Raw genomic sequence first — 20,905 nt, 5'->3', positions numbered from 1 at the left:
GAAGGCCTTCAGTGAAGGGCAACTTTTATCATTATTATTATTATTATAGTGACAGTGACTGAATCTGAGGGAACTGCTGGTGGGTAAGGGGAGGCTAAACCCAGGGCAAATGGAGCTCCTAGAGGACTCTGGGCCGGGCACCGCCATCCATGATCTCAGGCTGGTGGAAAGGGGCTGCTCACTCCTCCTGTCCTTCCCAGAGAATCAGCCTGGTATCAGTCCTGGCTCCAGATTTGTCTTCCCTCTGGACTCTTTCTAGCTTCCTTTCAGGACATCTTGTCAGAGCATCTACATTCCAAACCCGACTCACGCCAGATTCTGATCGAGTCAACCACACTGGCTTGCCTGGTATGAATTAACTGCATTCTGAAGATGAGCTCGTGGGAACACATACAATTAGCCAAAAGCCTCCTCTCACTGCTAACATCAGCTCCATGGAGCGCAGAATCAAGTTGGGTTCATCCCAATTTCAGAGGCAGAAACACACCTTTTAAAACTAGTGGTGTGGCTGAATTGGTTTTCATAGCTGGTCTTTTCCTTAAGGGGAAGGTGGAAGATGTTCATTTGTTTCACCAGAGCAGGAGATTTGGTCCTCGTTCAATACTTAGGCTTCCCAGCAGACAGTTTTGAAAATGAAAGTTCACTTTTTGTGAAGCTGGGGCTTTGCTGTTTAAGGAGCCGGGTAAGCATGGCCTGTCTTCTGCACCTTTGAGTGTCCTTACATCCCTTCTCTCATTTGTGGTCACCCTCCCCCATCCCTGGAAGGACTGTCAGATTCAGTTCTGTCTCTCCCCCCATATGACTGGGATGTATAATTTCAGTTTTCCATTGTAAAAACACAGACAGTAACACTCACTGCAGAGGCCCGAGTGAGAATGACAAGAAACCAACACGTGAGAGACAGCCAACAGCACAGACACAGAGTAGGTGCTCACCCAGCATCAGCTTCCATCCTCTTCCTCAGAGGAAGATCCTACATTTTGGGAATTATCTGGAAGGTTTGCACTTGTCAGGAAAACTCAGTATAACAGCATACTCCCCCGGTTAGAGTAATTCCTTTGTCTCCTCAAGACATGAATGCAGTATATGAAAGCCAGGCTCATGGATGTCCTTTATTTTTGTAGAAATACACTCTTAGAACATGAACCGAACTGGAAAATTACTCTTATACCATGTACATTAGATGTAGCATCGTCTAAGGTGAGGGTCTATTCCTAAATGGTCTACTCTTCTAAGTGTAGTTTATATTAAAATTAGAATACTTAAACCCTCCATCTATGTCAGAAAAGACTCTGGCTCTCCAAGGACTTTTCCTCAAGAAAATGAGAATACTAACTACTATTTCCATATCTGAAAGTCACAGAGCCAGGAGCACAGGAAATAAGAAGCCTGCTGTCAGAGAAGCTAGTTAGAAAAAGCCCAGTTGACACTGCATGAACCAAACAACCGAACCTGCATTTTTAGATCCTCTGAGAAACACGTGAAATACACAGAGGAAAGATAAACCATCTAGTTGTATTGCCCTTCATCCAGCCTGAAGCTGTTTGCTTCCTCCCACAGTTCTCAACCCTGGATGCCCATCAGATCACCTGGAGAGCTTCAGATTTACCGATTCCTAAGCCCAGCCGCCAAGAGTCTCAGAAGTAATCTGCTGTGCTAAGGTGAAGCCCATGCATCAGTATGTTTGTGATACCCAGTGATTCTAACTCATAGCCAGATTGAGAAACACTTGTCTCAGGGACTGAGTTTGTTTTGAGAATAAGTCAGCTTGTACTTAAGTTTTGAGGGCTGCTTGGGGTGGCTAACAGGGGCTTCCCTGATAGCTCAATTGGTAAAGAATCCGCCTGCAAGGCAGGAGACCCCGGTTCGATTCCTGGGTGGGGAAGATCCACTGGAGAAGGGATAGGCTACCCAATGCAGTATTCTTGGGCTTCCCTGGTGGCTCAGCTGGTAAAGATTCTACCTGCAATGTGGGAGACCTGGGTTAGATTCCTGGGTTGGGAAGATCCCCTGGGGAAGGGAAAGGCTACCCACTCCAGGAATTCTGGCCTGGAGAATTCCATGGACTGTATAGTTCATGGGGTTGCAAAGAGTCGGACACAACTGAGTGACTTTCCCTTTGGCAGTTAACGGGGTCTGGTCATCACATATAGGAGTGGCCAACCCTTGCCCATGTGCTAAAATCTGTCACAAGAATCGAACCCATGAAGATCTACTTTGGGGACAGGTAATGCAGTATTTGTGAGAGAGGCATGGATTTGGGGTGTCACAGAACTGGGCTAAGCCATTACCAGCTGTGAGATCCTAAGGAGATAATCTGTTTTGGGATTCAGGATTTTTGTTTTCTAGAAAATGGGGGAAATGGTAACTTCTTGGCATGGTTGCAGGGAGACTTTAAAGCGGCTATAACTTAGATAATGTATGTAGGGTACCTTGCAACCTCACAGAGTGCCAGTATGTCCTAGGTGCTTGGTATGTGACTAGTGACTACCGTTATTACACAGCACAGGAGATGAAAGGTCACCATTGGGAGCCTTTAAGTGGTGGCTTCCCTGGTGGATTTCTTATTACAGTATAGAAAAGTCATGTAATTCCCTGCACAAATGGATTTTACTACTTGAAAAACCTCAGCACACAATGAAGAGATTAACTTAATAAATTTATTTGTGAACATTTGGCAGAAAATACACCACTGTGATTCACAAAAGGCTAATTATAATGGGCATTTGTGGAAAATAAAGAAATAAATATATATATATATATATATATATATTTTTTTTTTCCCATTCAGCTACCTGAGGGAAACACTTTGCTGAAACCTAGTGCAAACCTTAAGCAAAGCAGAAACATCCAGCCCACGTTCTAAACTATTTATATGATGTACAAATAAAGAGGTCCATTCAATTGTTTTGGGCAATGCCCAACCATAAGTGTAAAATCCTGGAGCTCCCAGATTCGAAGTGTGGCCTAGATACTCAACCAGGATGGAAGAAGTTTCAGTCTTGAACACTAATCTTGATGGAATTAGAAAAATGACAGCAAATGACTCTTGAGTCTTAAGACTCTGCATTTATTTTGCTAAGCCATGATAATTCTGAGTCATGTTCACTGGAAGCCATTCTTGGACCACTGCCTCCCTGGTCTTTGGGATTCCTCTTCCTTATGCTTCATTCCATAGATCACTGATCCTCGCTTAAATTTCAGGAAGATGAGATAGGGTGTTATACACGTTTGCATCCCCGGAACATAACCCCAGTACTGCTAACAGTTGGTGCTGAAAAATATTTAATGATTGAGGAAACTATTTGGCATCACACTCACTAACCTTCATAAAGCTCCCATTTACTACAGAAGTGGTGAATCACTTAGAACACACACCCGCTGGCAAAGCTGAGTAAAATCTAGACAGCCTAATATTTATCCTTTGTATCAGCAATGCCTTGATACCTAGATTTGCTGCCCATGTTTGCTCAAAGAAGAATGTCAGCAAGTTCCTTTCCTTTGAAAGTTCAAGTTTGGATCTGAGCGCTTTTGTTTTACACCAATGCTACAATCTCAGTGCATTTCTACAGGTCTTCCCATAGTCTGGAGAGCCCGAGGCACAATTTTCAAGCCCCTCTGACAGCTAGGTGAAAGAGGGGAAACAATCAGGAAAGGCTGGAAAATAAGGTCTTTCCTTATTCCAACAATTGTTAGCTATTAAATGCCCTGCAACTTCGTGATTTAATGATTAATGGTTTAATTTAATAAAAATAATATTTAAATTAATAAAAAAAGAATAAGAAAGTCCTCCTTCAAGGAGATGATAATTTTTAATTGAGTTCTTTGTTTTCATTTTATTTGCCCTGGAGAGCACGAAGCACATGAGGCATGCTCTTTCAAAGGAAAGAAATATTTAGGAGATCATGCAAGTTTTTTGCTTGATTTTTTTTTTTTCACTAGCTTGTGTATTTTTCTACACGTGCATCTGAAGATGGGGAGTGTACGGCTAAATCTCTGTCCTTTGCTCACACCAACAATGACCTCTGTCAGAAGAAGCCTGACATTTCTTTAGGGTTCTAGAGCTCTGAAATGCTAAATCACCACATAACAAATATGCTTTGCTCTACTCCATAGTAAGAATGGCAACTGGTTTCCCTTAAATGGAGCTCAAGGTAAAAGGCAATTGCAAAGAGACCACTTGGGGGAATCTTCACTTAAAGTTAAGACGATGCAGAGGGATTTCATAGACAGAGCACTCGGTGGGCTACTGTCCATGGGGCTGCAAAGATTCAGACATGACTGAGTGACTAACACTTTCATTTTTCAGGGCCCCTGCACACCCCAAAATTGTGCTTGAAATGGGTATATACATAACTGATCTAATCCCAGGCAGAATATAGGTATGAAAGAAAGACCATTCCAATGTGGACTGACATCAGCTTTTACCCTTGAAAGTGAAACTCTGCTAACTTTGGGCAAGCTGTTTATCTGAGTATGCCTCAGTTTACTAATTTGTGAAATGGACATAATAGTATCTTCCTTAGAGGTTGTTGTGAGGATTAAATGGGATAATATGTGTGAGGAACCTACCACCATCCTGATATTTGATAGATGTGCAATACGTATCAAAGTATTTATTGTTAAAAACCTGTATTAAGTAAGATAAGAAATTATCATTTTTGAAGTTAATCACTCAATAACTTACAATATACATAATAGTTTGTTTTTTTAAAAAACCACATAAGCTTCCTAAAATGTCTTCAGACCTCAGGGCTGGTCAGTTCTCTTCTGAAGAATCCTCTGGCTGGACATTTTATCCGTAGTCCCCTAGAACAGGACACATAACAATGTCATTGCAAGCCAGTTGGCATCTCAACACACAAACTCTTTCTACATCAGGCAACGGAGATTAGAAGCAGAGCCACATCTATTGCCAACACTACCGTGCAAGCCAGCAGCTGCATACACAGGAGCAATCGGCTATCTGCATCCATGGATGATTATGGTACTGTACCTGTCCATCTAAGGATCACTTCAGGAAAGTGATGTGACCGAGGCTCCCCGGGGGCATCTGCTTAGAAGCCAATGACTAGACTCCATCCTTAGCAGTCATGACTGGAAGTGAAGCTCTGGGCCACTCCTCCAGTGACAGCCAACATTTGCTCAGCTCTCCATCACTTATGGCCCACCCATGGAGCTTGACAGGGTTCACAAACCTCATGGGGTACAGTTGAAGTTGGCACTAGAAAAACTTGGCTGCAGGTGCTATTACTTTACCAAAGAGTCATTTTGCTATAGATGTGTAAGGAATCCAGGTGATGTCCCCAGAGCAGTTTCCTGGTGCTGGCATTTCAGGAGGAAGCTTTCTCAACTTCAGCAACCACACAAGCAGTTCTTTAATGAAGTGGCACCTGGTGGCTTCAGGATTGAAGCATGTGACCAACAAAACTGTCTTGGAAGACAGTCACAGATTTTTCACTTAAGAAATTCTTTAATATACACCATTTGAGCATATAGAAAAGTAGGATTAATAATAAAATGAACACTTATGTACTCTCTCAATACAGTTTAATAAAATCTTAACATCTTGCATGCTGCTGCTAAGTCGTTTCAGTCGTGTCTGACTCTATGCGACCCCATAGACGGCAGCCCACCAGGCTCCCCTGTCCCTGGATTCTCCAGGCAAGAACACTGGAGTGGGTTGCCATTGCCTTCTCCAATGCATGAAAGTGAAAAGTGAAAGTGAAGTCGCTCAGTCGTGTCCGACTCTTTGTGACCCCATGGACTGCAGCCTGCCAGGCTCCTCCGCCCATGGGATTTTCCAGGCAAGAGTACTGGAGTGGGGTGCCATTGTCTTCTCCGAACATCTTGCATATTTGTTCAAATATTTGTTTAAAGAGATTAAATAAAAAAGGTGGAGTTAAATAACTAATATACCCTTCCATGGGGGCTTCCTTGGTGGCTCAGATGGTAAGGAGTCCACCTACAATGCAGGAGATCTGGGTTTGATCCCTGGGTCAGGAAGATCCCCTGGAGAAGGTAATGGTAACCTATTCCTGTATTCTTGCCTGGATAATTCAATGGACAGAGGAGCCTGGCAGGCTACAGTCCTTTGGGACAGGATTGAGCAACTAACACTTTCACATACCCTTCCATGATGTTTCTCTCCCCTTTCTAGAAAACTTATCCAGAATTTGATGTTTATTATTCCAGTGCCTATAGTCATTTAGTGATTGCATTTATATGCATCCACAAAATATCTAATTTTTTTTGCTAGTTTTAAAAGATAATGTAAATTGTATTAGACGGTATAAATCTTATTGGAACTTCTTTTTCTTGCCCATCATTATGTTGAGCCTTGTTTGTCATAGCAAAAAAATGGAAAACCACCATCAAAAGAAAAATGATTAAATATTCTGTGGCATATTTGTAAAACAGAATGTTGCACAGATGTTAAAATGGACGTTTTTCAAAGAACTAGCCTTATATTTTGCATGGAATTTCTTTTGCCACACATCAGCAAACTTTCTTGGAGTTTTTCTTTAAAATATGCCTCTTAAAGCAGGATAGGGCTTGATTTTGTTTTCTGTATTTTAATATCAGAGTTTAAGCCATTTGAAATTATTGTTATTAGTGATATTTTAAATTAATTTTTACTGGAGTATAGTTGTTTTACAATGTTGTGTTAGTTTCTGCTGCGCATAAAAATGAATCTGTCATATATATACACATATCCACTCCTTTTTGGATTTCCTGTCCATTTAGGACACCACAGAGAATTGAGTAGAGCTCCCTGTGCTATACAGCAGGTTCTCATTCGTCATCTATTTTATACATGGTAGTGTATATATGTCCCAATCTCCCAATTCATCCCACCCCTCCTACCCCCTTGGTATCCATACATTTTTTTCTCTACTTCTGCTTTGCAAATAAGTTCACTCATATTGTTTTTCTAGATTCCACATATAAGTGATATTAAACGGTATCTGTTTTTCTCTTTCTGATTTACTTCACTCCGTACTACAATCTCTAGGTCCATCCATGTCTCTGCAAATGGCACAGTTTCATTGCTTTTTGTAACTAATATTCCAATGTATATATGTACCACATCTTCTTTATCCATTCCTCTGTTAACGGACAATTACTGATATTTTTGGACTTGATTCCACTATCTAATTTTGTTTTGGTTTTGGACTTGATTCTACTAACTAGTTTTAAAATCATTCTTTATTCCTTGCCTCTTTTATTTTCTCTTCTGCCTTCTATTGGAGAAGGCAATGGCACCCCACTCCAGCACTCTTGCCTGGAGAATCCCATGGATGGAGGAGCCTGGTGGGCTACAGTCCATGGGGTCGTATTAAGTAGATAAATTTTCTATGTTCCCTTTCTTTGGTGTTTATTTGCTGATTTAGATGCTGTAAGTTATACTTCTATTATTTTATTGATGATCCTTTGTGGATCATCAAAAAAGCTACACAATTACAAGCTCTGTCCAAAGACAGATTAGATCTTAGCATTCTGTAACTCCTCTTAAGTAACTCCTCTACCTTCTACCACTTCTGTTCCCTATTTTAACACCAAAAATGGACATTATGTTTATGGTGACTAGTTACATATACAACTTGCTTTATTTACTTGTATGTTCACCATTAATTCCTCTCTCTTACACTTTGCTTTTGGATTTATTTTTCTTCTTCTTGGAGAATATCTCTTAATACTTCTTTAGTGAGGTCTGTGAGTGGTAAATTACGCCATTGTATACCTAAGATGTTTTTACATTGCCTTCATTCATAACTAATAATTTAGTTATTATATAATGCTTGATTTCCCCTGAGCATATGAAAGATATATCTTCATTTCTTCTGGCATCTACTGTTGCTGTCAGCTGGTTATAATTTTATTATAGGTAACCTGCTTACAGCTCCCCTGAACATAACCAGCTTCTCACAGCATTTAAGATTTTCTCACACTTGACATAATTTGGAACAATCTCACACAATGCATCTAGGTATGGATTTGGTTTTACCTAGGTACGGTAAGTGAGGTGCATTTCTTGTCTAAGAATTTGAGCCTTTAGAGCTGTTTACCCATATTCGATGCTCTTTCATTTTTAAAACCGAGATAAAATTCACATACCATATAATTCATCATTTTAAGTATACAGTTCAGTGCTTTTTATTATATTCACAAGGTTGTGCAATCATCACCAATATTTAATTATAAAACATTTTGCTGCTGCTGCTGCTAAGTCGCTTCAGTCATGTCTGACTCTGTGCAACCCCATAGATGGCAGCCTACCAGGCTCCTCCATCCCTGGGATTCTCCAGGCAAGAACACTGGAGTGGGTTTTTTATTCACCAATTAAAAAATCCCATGCCCATGAGAATTCACTCTCCATTCTTCTCTCTGCCAGCCTCTAGCAACCACTGGACTTCCCCGGTAGCTCAGATGGTAAAGAATCAGCCTGCAAAGAGGGAGACCTGAGTTCAGTCCCTGGGTTGGGAAGATCCCCTGGAGAAGGGAACAGCTACCCACTCCAGTATTCTTGCCTGGAGAATTCCATAGACAGAGGAGCCTGGTGGGCTACAGTCCATACGGTTGCAAAGAGTTGGACATGACTGAGCGACTAACACACACACAGCAACCACTAGTCTATGTTCTGTCTCTATCGATTTGTCTATTCTTCCCATGTCACATAAATGGGATCTTACAGTATGTGGCCATTTGTGTCTTCTTCGTATTTCAAAAAAATGGAATCATACCTTTCACTTAGCAAGTTGTTTTCAAGGTTCATCCAAGATGTAAAATGTATCAACACTTTCTTCCTTTAGTATGACAAATAATTTATTGTATGGATATACCACATTTTGTTAACATTTTCATCAGTCAGTGGACATTTAGGTTGTCTCCACTCTTTGGCTATTATGAGTAACATTACTATGAATATTTGTGGACAAGTTTCTGTATGAACATATGTTTTCAGTTCTCTTAGGAACATACTTAGGAGAGAAACTGTTGGGTCTTATGGTTACTCTAAGACTAACATTTTAAGGAATTGTCACCCTAGTCCCCCAAGTAGTTGAGTCGCACCATTTTACATTCCTGGCAGCAATGTATGATGGTACTTTCTCCACGTCATTGTCAACAAGTGTTATTATCCATCTTTTTAACTCTTGCCCTTTTAGTGCAGGTGAAGTGGTATCTCACTGTGGTTTTGATTTGCATTTCTGTAGTGACTGATGATGTTGAGTATCTTATCACATTCCATTTGTATATCTTGTTTGGAGAAATGTTTCTTCAACTCTTTTGCCCAGTTTTAATTATCCTGTTTATCTTTTTACTGTTGCATTGTAAGAATTCTTTACATATTCTGGATACTAAATCCTTATCAGATATATGGTTTACAAATATTTTCTTTCATTCAGTATATTTTCTTGATAATGTAATGTTTTTAATTTTAATGAAGTTGTATTATCAATTATTCTTTGATTGCTTACACTTTAAGAATCATATCTAAGAAACCATTGCCTAACTCAAGTTTATAAAGATGTCTTCTTCTAAGAGTTTTATGGTTCAAGCTCTTTTTTAAAATTATGATTCCATCTCTACAATGTGTTTAGTATAAAGTCCTCAGGACTATGTTCCAACATTAATTCTCTTTCCAACTGTATTTTACCTTGAGTTTATTCTATTAACTGTGTTTCTCTTTATTTTTAAAAATGTGAATGCCTTCATGTTTATTTGCTTCTTTAAATTTCATATTTTAGATTGCTTCTTTTGCATATCTCTGTTCTTATTTGGTTTCAACACAATTTTACTTTATTGTTTTTAAAGATTTTTATTCCTCCACTTGGCTCTTTGAGTATCCTAAAATATGATATTTTAAGTTGCTTGACAGCCTGTACCAAGAGCTTGTAAAGGTATATTTGCATTGTGGGAGGTAACACATGACGTTGGTGAGACGGAAGGAGAAACAGTGGGCTGATCATTGTTAAAAGTGAGGTAGAAGGTATCTGCTAAGGAAACCATGAACTCTGAGCCCAACACCCAAATTGGGACCACTTTAGACTGCCAAACTAAAGCCAAACACAAGGTGCCTGAGCCTCTGACTCAGAGGTCTTAGAAACCCAGCAGGCCAGCAATAGGTCCCCATTCAACAGATGGGAACCAGGTCAGCTCTGCGTGTTCTCACAGGGGTCCAGGATGACATTAGAGATCCCACCTGACCCAGGAATATTAGGATTTTACAAAGAAGAACAAACACCATCACCACACACTGAAGTTGTTGGGGTTAGAGCTGTTTTCCTCCTAATTACTATAATTCTAACAGCACAATAACCACAAATAGGGACATGATGAAATGGACTTCCAGAGACTACAGAGAAGGGTCTATTCAATACTAATACTCAATACTAAAAAGAGTCAGTATAGTCGTATAGCTGTACATTAGTTTAGTTTATATCAATCCAAACACCAAGATGAGCCTTCTTTAGAGGATGGTTGTTTTCTATCTATTCATAAATTAAACTGGATAACGCTCACTCATACAACAGTGCACCCAGCCTCCTAAGCATTAATAAGCACACAATATATGCTTGTCATCTGAGTGAGCACTGGGACATAAAGGAATAAGGCTGTCCTCACCCTTGAAAAAGCTACTGATCAATGGTTAAAGGACTAATAAGCAAATCATTATAAGTCAGCACTAAGTCTACCTAGATGATTTGGAGAGACTGTAAAAAGAAATTAGCCAGGGAAGAAAAGTATAAAGAGTGTTACAGGCAGAGTGACAAAGGCAAGAAAGTTCAAGGGCTACTCAGTGGACACTGAGTTTCAGTTGTTGGACAGGGTTGTGGACATGGCAGAGGTTGAAAAAGCAAACAGATATAGATTATACTTAATCTAAGCTGCCACCAATTGTAAAGTGAACTATTATTTCATGTACAACCAAGAAAAAGTGCTGCTAATTCAATTGTAACATGCCAAAGATTGCAAAAGATTCCTATTTCCGAGGAGCTAAAATGCAAGGTACTTTCCTTCTTCGAATGGATGAAGTACAGCAATTCCCCAAAGAAGCAACATAAAAGATACATTAATATTAGAAAACATTTTTTAAAAGATGAAATAATGAAAACACAATATGGATATAATTTTTCTTATCAAATTAATGAAGTACTAATGTTAGTATTAGCAAGAGCACAGTGAAAGGTCAAACATTGCTAAAAGTACAAAATAATACTACCTTTCTGGAAGTCATATTGACAATAATGGGTCAAGAACCTAAATACATACATACTCTTTGAGTCAGTAATTCTACATACAGGAATCTGCCCTAAATCCATACTTGCCGATTCAGAAGAATATTTATATATCAGAATGTAAAGTTATTAATGATAAAAAAGAAAGTTATATAAATGCCAGATTATTGATGAATACAGTTGGTCCTTGTATCTACAGATGTGCAACCTGCAGATACAGAGGGTTAACTGTAGGTGACTTGAGCATCCATGGATCCTGGCATCTGAGTGGAGTCCTGGACCCAATTCCCCATAAATACGGTATATAAATAAATTGTAGTATCATCATATGAAATGTTAGTCAACCACTTAAATATTTTAAAAATATTTAATAACCTGGCAGAAAGCTTATGATATAATGGTGAACTTTAAAAGGGAGAAAACAAAGCTGAGATTTGAACCCAGGTCTGTCTCTCTCACCAAAGATTCACACTCCTCCCTTAGCACCATCTGCCTCTCAAAGAAACACTTGTACAGCATGTCCAGACGAACATTAAGGAAGATCACAATTCTGCTCTTTCCATCTGTGAGCAGGAGATTGTAGACCAACTATGAATATGATGTCCATTTTTGGAAGAGCGTTACAATGGGGATGACAGAGACAAAGCCCTCTGCTAACACAGGGTCGACTGGATACACAAGGGGCCAGATTGTCCACTTATCAACTGCTAAACTCAACTCATGAAGAAACAGTTCTTTCTGCTCTCTGTGATCACCTAAGATTATGACACAATGCCGTTTACCCACCTGGCAAGGTAAGGCGACTCGTGGAGCTAGTGCTTGGGGCAGGTGAGCCCTGAGAACGCTTCTTTGTGCCTATAAAGAGGAAAAAGAGGATAAGAAAGAATAGGATTGTGGACAGACTTTTCAGACCAGTAAATGCTCATCTGTAACTTTATCAAATGATCTAAAAGTTTGGGTCTGAAAACAACATTTAGAAGAAGGTTGAGTGAGGTTATGGGAACAGGGCATATTCCATGATCCAGAAAAACCAGGAGCACAGCATTTATCTTTGTGCTTCTGATGGATCTCATTCTCCAGATTGGTCTGTTAAGGACCAACACACCTCTGAGCAGGCATGCACTTTAGGATTATCAGGAGAGCATTCTAAACGTGCAGCTGCCTGAGCGCCACCCCCAGAGATTCTGTGTTCACTGTACTGAGCCAGAGCTCCAGCATCCGGATTTTTAAAGCCTAGCCCAGGTGATGCTAATGTGCATCCAGAGTGGAGAACTGTTGCTGTGAAAAGGAAAGTTTTGGATTTAGAAGTAAGGAGTCAGGGGTTTGTCTCTGCTTTGTCCCTCTAACCTTTACTCCCTATTGGATCTCCAGCAACAGACTTGACTTCTCTGAAGCCTCTTAAGAGCTGTGAAGATGAAGGCTTCATTTGCAAAACGAGGGAAATAACAACTAATCAAAGTGTCCTGGTGAGAAACAAAGGACTAGAGGTGTGTGTGAGTGCTCAGGAATTGTGGGAGACCACACAAATTGAGGTTAGTGGGATCTATGGGTCCCCGCAGCTGGTGACAATGTCCCCATCGTGAAAGGGATTAACAGAGGTTCATGTTAACAGCTCAGTGGGCCATAAGGGAATCAAAAGACAGAGCCCTGGGTGGGGAACAGGAAGGAGAGAGCAAAACAAATAGAAGGATGAATTATTCTTCAAAAGAATATTTGCATGTGCGTGTGCATTTGTGTGTGTGTGTATATATATATATATATAAAACTGTATATACACGTACATACACATATATATTATTTTATACATAAAGATATGCACACAAAACTCACATACACATTTATACCTAAATACATATATATTTTATCCATAAGTGCAAATATTATTTGATTTTTCATTCCTTTACTTGGCCTTCCAGAAGGGGGCAAAGATGCCTGGAGGCCAGAATCCAGCATCATGGCATATACCTGGAGTCTGAGCTGGCAGAAATGCAGACAGAATTCTTAGGCAGAGGAGAGACATGATTCAATGTCAAGGTATTTTTTTAACAAGTTTCCTGAACCTATGCAAACTTTCCATAAAGTCTACTTTCCATGCACAGGCCTGGTGTGAGTGGAGGTTGTGTTAGTTTGAGTGAATACAGTCATGGGTAAAGATAACTAGAGAACATACTGACTAATCTTGAAATCAGGGGAAGCAGGAACTTGGGGACAGGGTGAGGAGTAAGATTTCACTACCCTAGGATGCCTGGTAAGATGTGAAGACGTACACGAGGGATGGTGTTTGAGATTGTTTCAATTTAGTCTTAAAGAACAGGGTACTACCCTCGACATTCTGTGTTACAGTTAATTATTATGATTATGATTAGCAGCAGTAGTAGTGTTAACAGTGTTAGTAGTGGTAATAGTCAAAATAGAAAACACAACACTAATCCAAACACTTCAGACCCACAAAAGCTGTTAATTTGCATGAGGTGAGAGCCGTGACATCTGGCAGAACTTTAGGTCTTCATTTTTCAGGTTTCATAGATGCCCTGATGTCAGAGGTGGGTGATTTTTTTATAAATACGGCTGCTAGGGTCCTTCCTTTCTTGAACTCATTGAAAGGAAACCTCAAGGGAATGGAGCCACTTGTTTGCAGGCCAACAGGTTCTCCAGGTGAGTCTAATGATCATCCATCAAATGGGGTGCTCAAACACGTGAGGTGAATAGATTTACCCAAAGTGGTATGTGGGGTCCAGGGCAGGGCAGCCTCACTGCACAACTCCAGGCAGCACCGCTCACACTATAGCCTATGTGACGAATAGTGGAACAGCCCTGATCAAGGGTGCTACCGGGATGCAGATCCACAGCTATTCCTGACCCACCAGGAACAACCTGTGTCCCACTGGACCCGCCTCCACTGTGGGGAAGCCAATGACTCGAAGTGTTTAGACCTCTACTCATGGGATGCTTTACTTGTCTCACTATCCCTGTCAGATAGGGTTTCTCAACAGATGCACAGGGATATTTAGTTACGTCACTCTTCATCGTGAAGGCTGTCCTGTGCATAGCAGTATGTTTAGGAGAATCCTTAGCTTCTATCGCTGAGTGTGAACAGCACCTCCCCATTATAATAATCAAAAACATCCTCCAGAACCTGACAAATGTCCTCTAGGAACAAAACTGCCCTCAGTGAAAAACCACTGCTTTAGGAGGGGAGGCAGGGTTTAGGGTTTTTTACTCAGAGCTGTGATTTACAATTTGGCCACTTGGTCATTAATAGCGGTCACTGACACATATCAGGCAGCCACCATGGTCCAGGCACCGTATTAGTTATGGACAAGTAAATGTACATTAGTTGTAGTTGTCTTTCCTGACACTAATTCTCTGATGATAAAATGATTTCTCATTTATGGAGTTTTGGAAACAAAGCCTGTGCAAGTAATTTGCACAAAGTTACTGAATGTTGAGGGACAAAATTTAAGCCAAGATCCTTCAGAGTTGAAACGGAGAGAAACTTTTCTCCATGTCTCTTGCTATTTCTTAAAAAATCCATTACCCAGGTTTCCTTCAAGTGCTGAATTCCTAAATTTGCCTACATGTGGAGAAGGCAATGGCACCCCACTCCAGTACTCTTGCCTGGAAAATCCCATGGATGGAGGAGCCTGGTGGGCTGCAGTCCATGGGGTCGCTAGGAGTTGGACATGACTGAGTGACTTCACTTTCACTTTTCACTTTCTTGCATTGGAGAAGGAAATGGCAACCCACTCCAGTGTTCTTGCCTGGAGAATCCCAGGGACAGGGGAGCCTGGTGGGCTGCCGTCTATGGGGTCACACAGAGTCAGACACGACTGAAGCGACTTAGCAGTAGCAAGAACAACCTGGGATCATTATTTTAACAAAAAAGAGAAACAAAACCAGGCTCCTTGGCCTGGTGGAACACTACTGGGTCAGCATTTCTGGGGGGAGCCTGAATGTATCACAAGTGTTCCAGTGATTGTCTGCCCTCCAATAGACGAGGACGAGAGGCTTGTGGAAGCTTCCTGATGGGAAGGACTGGCTGTGGGGAAAACCGGGCCTTGTTCTGGTGGGCATGGCCTGCTCAGTAAATCTTTAATCCAATTTTCTGCTGGTGGGCGGGGCTGTGTTTCCACCCTGTAGTTTAGCCTGTGACCATTATATCTACTACTGTGGGCAGGAATCCCTTAGAAGAAGTGGAGTAGCCATCATGTCAACAAAAGAGTTTGAAATGCAGTACTTGGATGCAATCTTAAAAATGACAGAATGATCTCTGTTCATTTCCAAGGCAAACCATTCCATAGCACAGTAATCCAAACCTATGCCCCAACCAGTAATGCTGAAGAAGCTGAAGTTGAACGGTTCTATGAAGATCTACAAGAACTTTTAGAATTAACACCCAAAAAAGATGTCCTTTTCATTAAAGGGGACTGGAATGCAAAAGTAGGAAGTCAAGAAACACCTGGGGTAACAGGCAAATTTGGCCTTGGAATACAGAATGAAGCAGGGCAAAGGCTAATAGAGTTTTGCCAAGAGAACGCACTGGTCATAGCAAACACCCTCTTCCAACAACACAAGAGAAGAGTCTACACATGGACATCACCAGATGGTCAACACCGAAATCAGATTGATTCTATTCTTTGCAGCCAAAGATGGAGAAGCTCTATACAGTTGGCAAAAACAAGACCGGGAGCTGACTATGGCTCAGATCATGAACTCCTTATTGCCAAATTCAGACTTAAATTGAAGAAAGCAGGGAGAAACACTAGACCATTCAGGTATGACCTAACAAATCCTTTATGAATATACAGTGGAAGTGAGAAATAGATCAAGGGACTAGATCTGATAAATAGAGTGCTTGGTTTTGGATAAAACTCTTGAGAGTCCCTTTTACTGCAAGGAGATCCAACCCATCCATTCTAAAGGAGATCTGTCCTGGGTGTTCATTGGAAGGACTGATGCTAAAGCTGAAACTCCAATACTTTGGCCACCTCATGCGAAGAGTTGACTCATTGGAAAAGACTCTGATGCTGGGAGGGATTGGGGGTGGGAGAAGGGGACGACAGAGGATGAGATTGCTGGATGGCATCACCGACTTGATTGACATGAGTTTGAGTGAACTCTGGGAGTTGGTGATGGATAGGGAAGCCTGGCGTGCTGCGATTCATGGGGTCACTAAGAGTGGGACACAACTGAGTGACTGAACTGAATTGAGGGATAATGGTAGTAATGGTGACCTCCTTTAAAAGGACTTATGCAAAAACACCAGGCCTCCCAGTCCTCCCAGGACTGTGGTAGTCAATGCCCCTGACCCCACAGCAGGCCACTATTGATCCAATTTCCATCCATGCCTCCACCAGAGACTCCCATGAGTACACAGGCAAGTCTGCCTCAGTCTCTTGTGGGGTCGCTGCTTCTTTCTCCTGGGTCCTGGTGCACACAAGATTTTCTTTGTGCCCTTCAAGAGTCTCTGCTTCCCCAGGCCTATGGAAATTCTGTAATCAAATCCTGCTGACCTTCAAAGTCAGATTCCCTAGGGATATTCAGTCCCTTTTGGATCCCCAGGTTGGGAAGTCTGCTGTGGAGCCTAGAACTTTCACAGCAGTGTGAGAACTTCTTTGGTGTAACTGTTCTCCAGTTTGTCAGTCGCCTGCCTGATGACTATAGTGGGGCTAATGGCGACCTCCTTCAAGAGGACTTAAGCCACACCCTGCACCTCCCGGGACTGTTGTCGATAGGGCCTCTGTCCATGCAGGAGGCTGCTGCTGACTCATGCCTCTGCAGGAGACCCTCAGACACCCAAAGGCAGGTCTGGCTCAGTCTCTTATGGGGGTCACTGCTCTCTTCCCTCAGTCCTGGTACACGCAAAGTTTTCTTTGTGCCCTCCAAGTGTCACAATATGAAAAGGCAAAAGAACCCAGGATCATTATTTTAACAAAAAGGAGAAAAAAAAAAACAGATTCCCTGGCCTGGGCAAGCACTACTGAGTCAGCATTTCTGGAGGAGCCTGAATGTGTCACAAGTGTTTCAGCTGATTCTGATGTTTCAGGGAGGCTTGGGAAGCCTTGTGTGAGAGAAATTCCCTTCTTTTCCTCTAACTGCTGGAAAACATGGCACTCTGATTTCCAAAGATATGCTCATGAGGCTGACAGGTCAAATGTGCTGTGACCTAAATGAGCACTTAAGAGCCAGCAAAGCACCAAATGATGACAAGCTTTCAATGGTGTTAATTATAGCCACATTTGCTATTGCCAGGTTATTTCATAGAAGTGCTTGGCACAATTAAAAAATCACCTATTAGGGTACTCCCAAAGTCTGAAGCTTGATGGCTTTTTCTTGGGGCAGTTTTTCATTCTCTTGATGTCTCCTCTGCAGACAGTGAATGAGACAGGAAACTCTGGGGGCCATGGTCAGTGGAAAAGCAGAGCTGCGAGCCCTCTAGCTATTTTCTGTGCATGCCTGATGAAATGCCCAATATATCAGGAAAGGGGAGAAACCATGCACACCTCTCCTAATCATGAATCGTAAACAGGTGGCAGGCAGAGACGTGTAAAATAAACCTGTTGGTGATTCCTCCGGACCATCAGGTGGCAGCATGGACCACTGGGGGTGGTTAGGCTCTGAGTCAGTCTCCCATAGGCTCCCTGTTAATTCAGATTGTGTCCCTGAAATTATTTTCCACCCAGAAGCCCCCAAATTACCTATCACTTTACTCCAAGTTCCATTTGTGGGAATAATATTCATTTACTAAATACTCACTTATGTTTCACTTACTAAAACCCTCCACCCCTCCCTTGCTCCCATTCCCAGGGAAAACATCAGAAACTGAGCTGGGAGACCCACCCACTTCCGGATCAGCTTCCAAACTGTCCACCAACCTTCCAAGCTGGCAGATGCATAGACGTCGCTCTGGGATTTATCGTAGACATCTACCTGGGATGTTGCTCTGCAAGTGACTCAGAATTCACTCTGTGGGTGCTTTTCAAACCTGGCTCCAGATTAGGATGGCCTGGGAGTTTTACAGAAAATATGCTGATCCCTGGGCCCTCCCTCTAGGAATGATATTTCAATGATCTCTGGTGGGGCGCTGGGGAGTCTGTTCCACAGCCTTAAGTGAGAAGCAGTACCCCCAGTGAACACCTATGAAGACATTTCTTTCAGCCGTCGGGGGAGGCACTTTCTACTAAGCAATGGGTGTGCTTTGTCTTAATGGATGATATGAATCTTCTAAATGGTTTCTTTTCATTTTCATTTCGGTTTCCAGGAAACTCAGATCCAATTTACGACCTAATGCTGGGAACTGGGGAGGCCCGTTCAGCCTGCATGACTGTCTACTAATGTTCTTTCCCTGGTTAGCTCTCTCTACACAAGCTCGACTTCCTGCCTCTGGTTTTATTCTGCATTCTTCATTTAAAAAAAAATGGTTAAATTTATGTGATTTTAAAATTCTGAAATATTTTATAAATGAGGTAAGGAACATAAAAACACAAATAACTACATCAGTTCTGACAATGTGCTAAATTCCATTTTCCTCATCTATAAAAATTTAAAAACACTGATTTTGGGACATAACTGTGAGGACCAAGTGAAAGTACTCAGCAAACTGTGACATGCAATGGAGTGTTTGTCATTAGTTTATATTCAAAAGAAAATGTGCGTGTGTGTGTGTGCAGGCAAGTAACGAAGATAATATGTCCTCTGAGCAAGAGAAGCACTTTAAGGTCATACATTACACTGTCCTTTAGCAAAAGCATGTGAATGTTCAAGAAGTAAACAGCCCAGTCAGGGGGGCAGAAACGTCATCACTGCAGCCTGTGTGGCTGGAAGTATCTTTTGACAAACAAATAGCTTTCAGATATTTCAAATTAATGTCCTTGGTTGGTTTAGCTAAAGGGCAATGAATCCAATTCATCAGGAGTCTGGAGAAAAGGACAGTGATGGAAGTGACAGCTGAGGCTGCCTATCTAGGGGCAAAGATACACACCTAAGACTCAGGATGTGAGGTTAGCACTCAATCCAATGATTGGCAGCCTGACCTCAAACAAATAATTTCCCTTCTGCAAAGTAGGAGTAGCACAACCAGGTCCAAGCCTGCTGGGAAAGGGTGATTTAAGAGCCCCTGGGACCCAGCATCATCGTTTGTCATATAACAAAGCCGCTACAACACAAGGGGTCCCAAGATGAGGTGGGTGTTGGGCGATTAAAGTAGGAAAAGTGTCTGTCAGCCCACTCTTTCTTTTAGCATATCACAGTGTCTGACTTAGGATACACTCAACCTCTGACAGCCATTGCTGAGAACACCTACCAACATTCTCTCCATGTTCCATTTGGGGTGGGGGGTGGCAGAGATCAACAAGCCAGAATGAATGGTCATCTTCTCTGCAGCCTTGACAAAATGGCCTCAAGAGAAGTCCACGTTATGCTTAGGCCTGTGGAATCTCTGAAAGTTTGGAGGGCTCCAAACTCACCTCCTGTACTTTCCTAAGAGCTGTTTTCCAATAGTGGATAAATTAGAGCAGCATAGTCAGAATGTCTGATAACATTTCTCCTCCACAATACAACCAGCATGAATACCATGTTTGCTTTTGGGGGACTTGATCTCTGTTCATCACAAAGAACAATGATCAAAAACACAAGAGCTATTCAGCTATCGAATATTATATGCTATTTTGATATAGCTGTTTTAATATTTAACTATGACTTGGGATTGGGCATATGAATAAGCAGTCCGAAATAAAGGTCCATGACCTTTGACCCAGCATTCTAAGAATTTTTCCAATGGAGGTATTCGGAAATGTGACAAAGCCCTAGGTACAAAGAGCCCTGTTGCTGTTATTTACAACTGCAGAAAATAAAAGCATGTAACTTAACTGTCCAACAGCAGAGGTAGTTAAGTACACTATGCTACAGCCACAAAATGAAAACTTTCATCGCAACTGAAATTACATTAATAAAGAATTTTTTTAAAGGGGATAATGCTTACAATCCAATGTTGTGAATATATCAATACAAAATTAAATAAAATACACTGTATGGCCTCAACTGTGTAAACACATATAGCAAAAGACCATGAGGAAATAGAGTAAAGAACTGACAATAATTGTTGTATGGGGTATTACAGTGATTTTATTATACTTCTCTATATTTTTCAACATAAAATTTTTTTTTTGCTTTCAGAAAAAAGAAATAAAAAGAAATGTGTTTTAATTCATGACAAACACGTCTGCTTAGGAGGAACACCACAGCCTCTTTAGTCAGAGTAATAACCTAGTGGAGTTACTGCACAGGAACAACATACAGAGGTGGCCCAGACAAGGGTGTAGTAATTGTCTAATATGACCATCACCACTAAGGGATGCCCCTTAAGGGCTGGTTTGAAGGAGACAGGCTGGACACCATTCATGTATACATGCTCACAAACAGGAGTAATGACTATTCACTAGTCAGACTCCTTATGTTTGTTGCTGAAGAGCAAGAAAATATTGTCAGGTAGCCTTTTAAAGAGAAGGAGAAGGAAAAAAAAATGTTTATAGAGTTCGAAAACTAGCATTGTAGAAGTGTAAAACCATATCATGGTACCCAGAAGAAAATCAAACATATGAAAGCCAGTCTAATTCCTGGAACACTGACATTTCTTATGCCTCCAAGGAGCTTCTGATAGTCCATCC

At 41.3% G+C, this 20,905-nt stretch overlaps 1 protein-coding gene across 6 annotated transcripts in view; it reads right to left on the bottom strand.

The window, feature by feature from the left end:
* Positions 1-20,905, bottom strand: part of PDE1C (phosphodiesterase 1C) — a 539,497-nt gene that overhangs the window by 11,023 nt on the left and 507,569 nt on the right. For 4 of the 6 annotated variants that reach the window (XM_025291215.3, XM_044946686.2, XM_025291216.3 and 1 more), the window contains 2 exons: positions 12,027-12,095; positions 4,586-4,809 (listed from right to left, as the gene is read on the bottom strand). In XM_025291215.3, the coding sequence (XP_025147000.1) occupies positions 4,796-4,809; positions 12,027-12,095 (83 nt within the window). In that variant the 3' untranslated portion in view covers positions 4,586-4,795. Of the gene's footprint in view, positions 1-4,585; positions 4,810-12,026; positions 12,096-20,905 lie in introns of those variants that run through there. The other 2 variants (XM_025291219.3, XM_044946685.2) reach the window with 2 other exon arrangements.

This window comes from Bubalus bubalis, chromosome 8, assembly GCF_019923935.1.
Source record: "Bubalus bubalis isolate 160015118507 breed Murrah chromosome 8, NDDB_SH_1, whole genome shotgun sequence".
NCBI classification, from domain to species: domain Eukaryota; kingdom Metazoa; phylum Chordata; class Mammalia; order Artiodactyla; family Bovidae; genus Bubalus; species Bubalus bubalis.
Note: the sequence above shows the minus strand (reverse complement) of the source record. Positions and strands in the feature narration are given on the sequence as shown.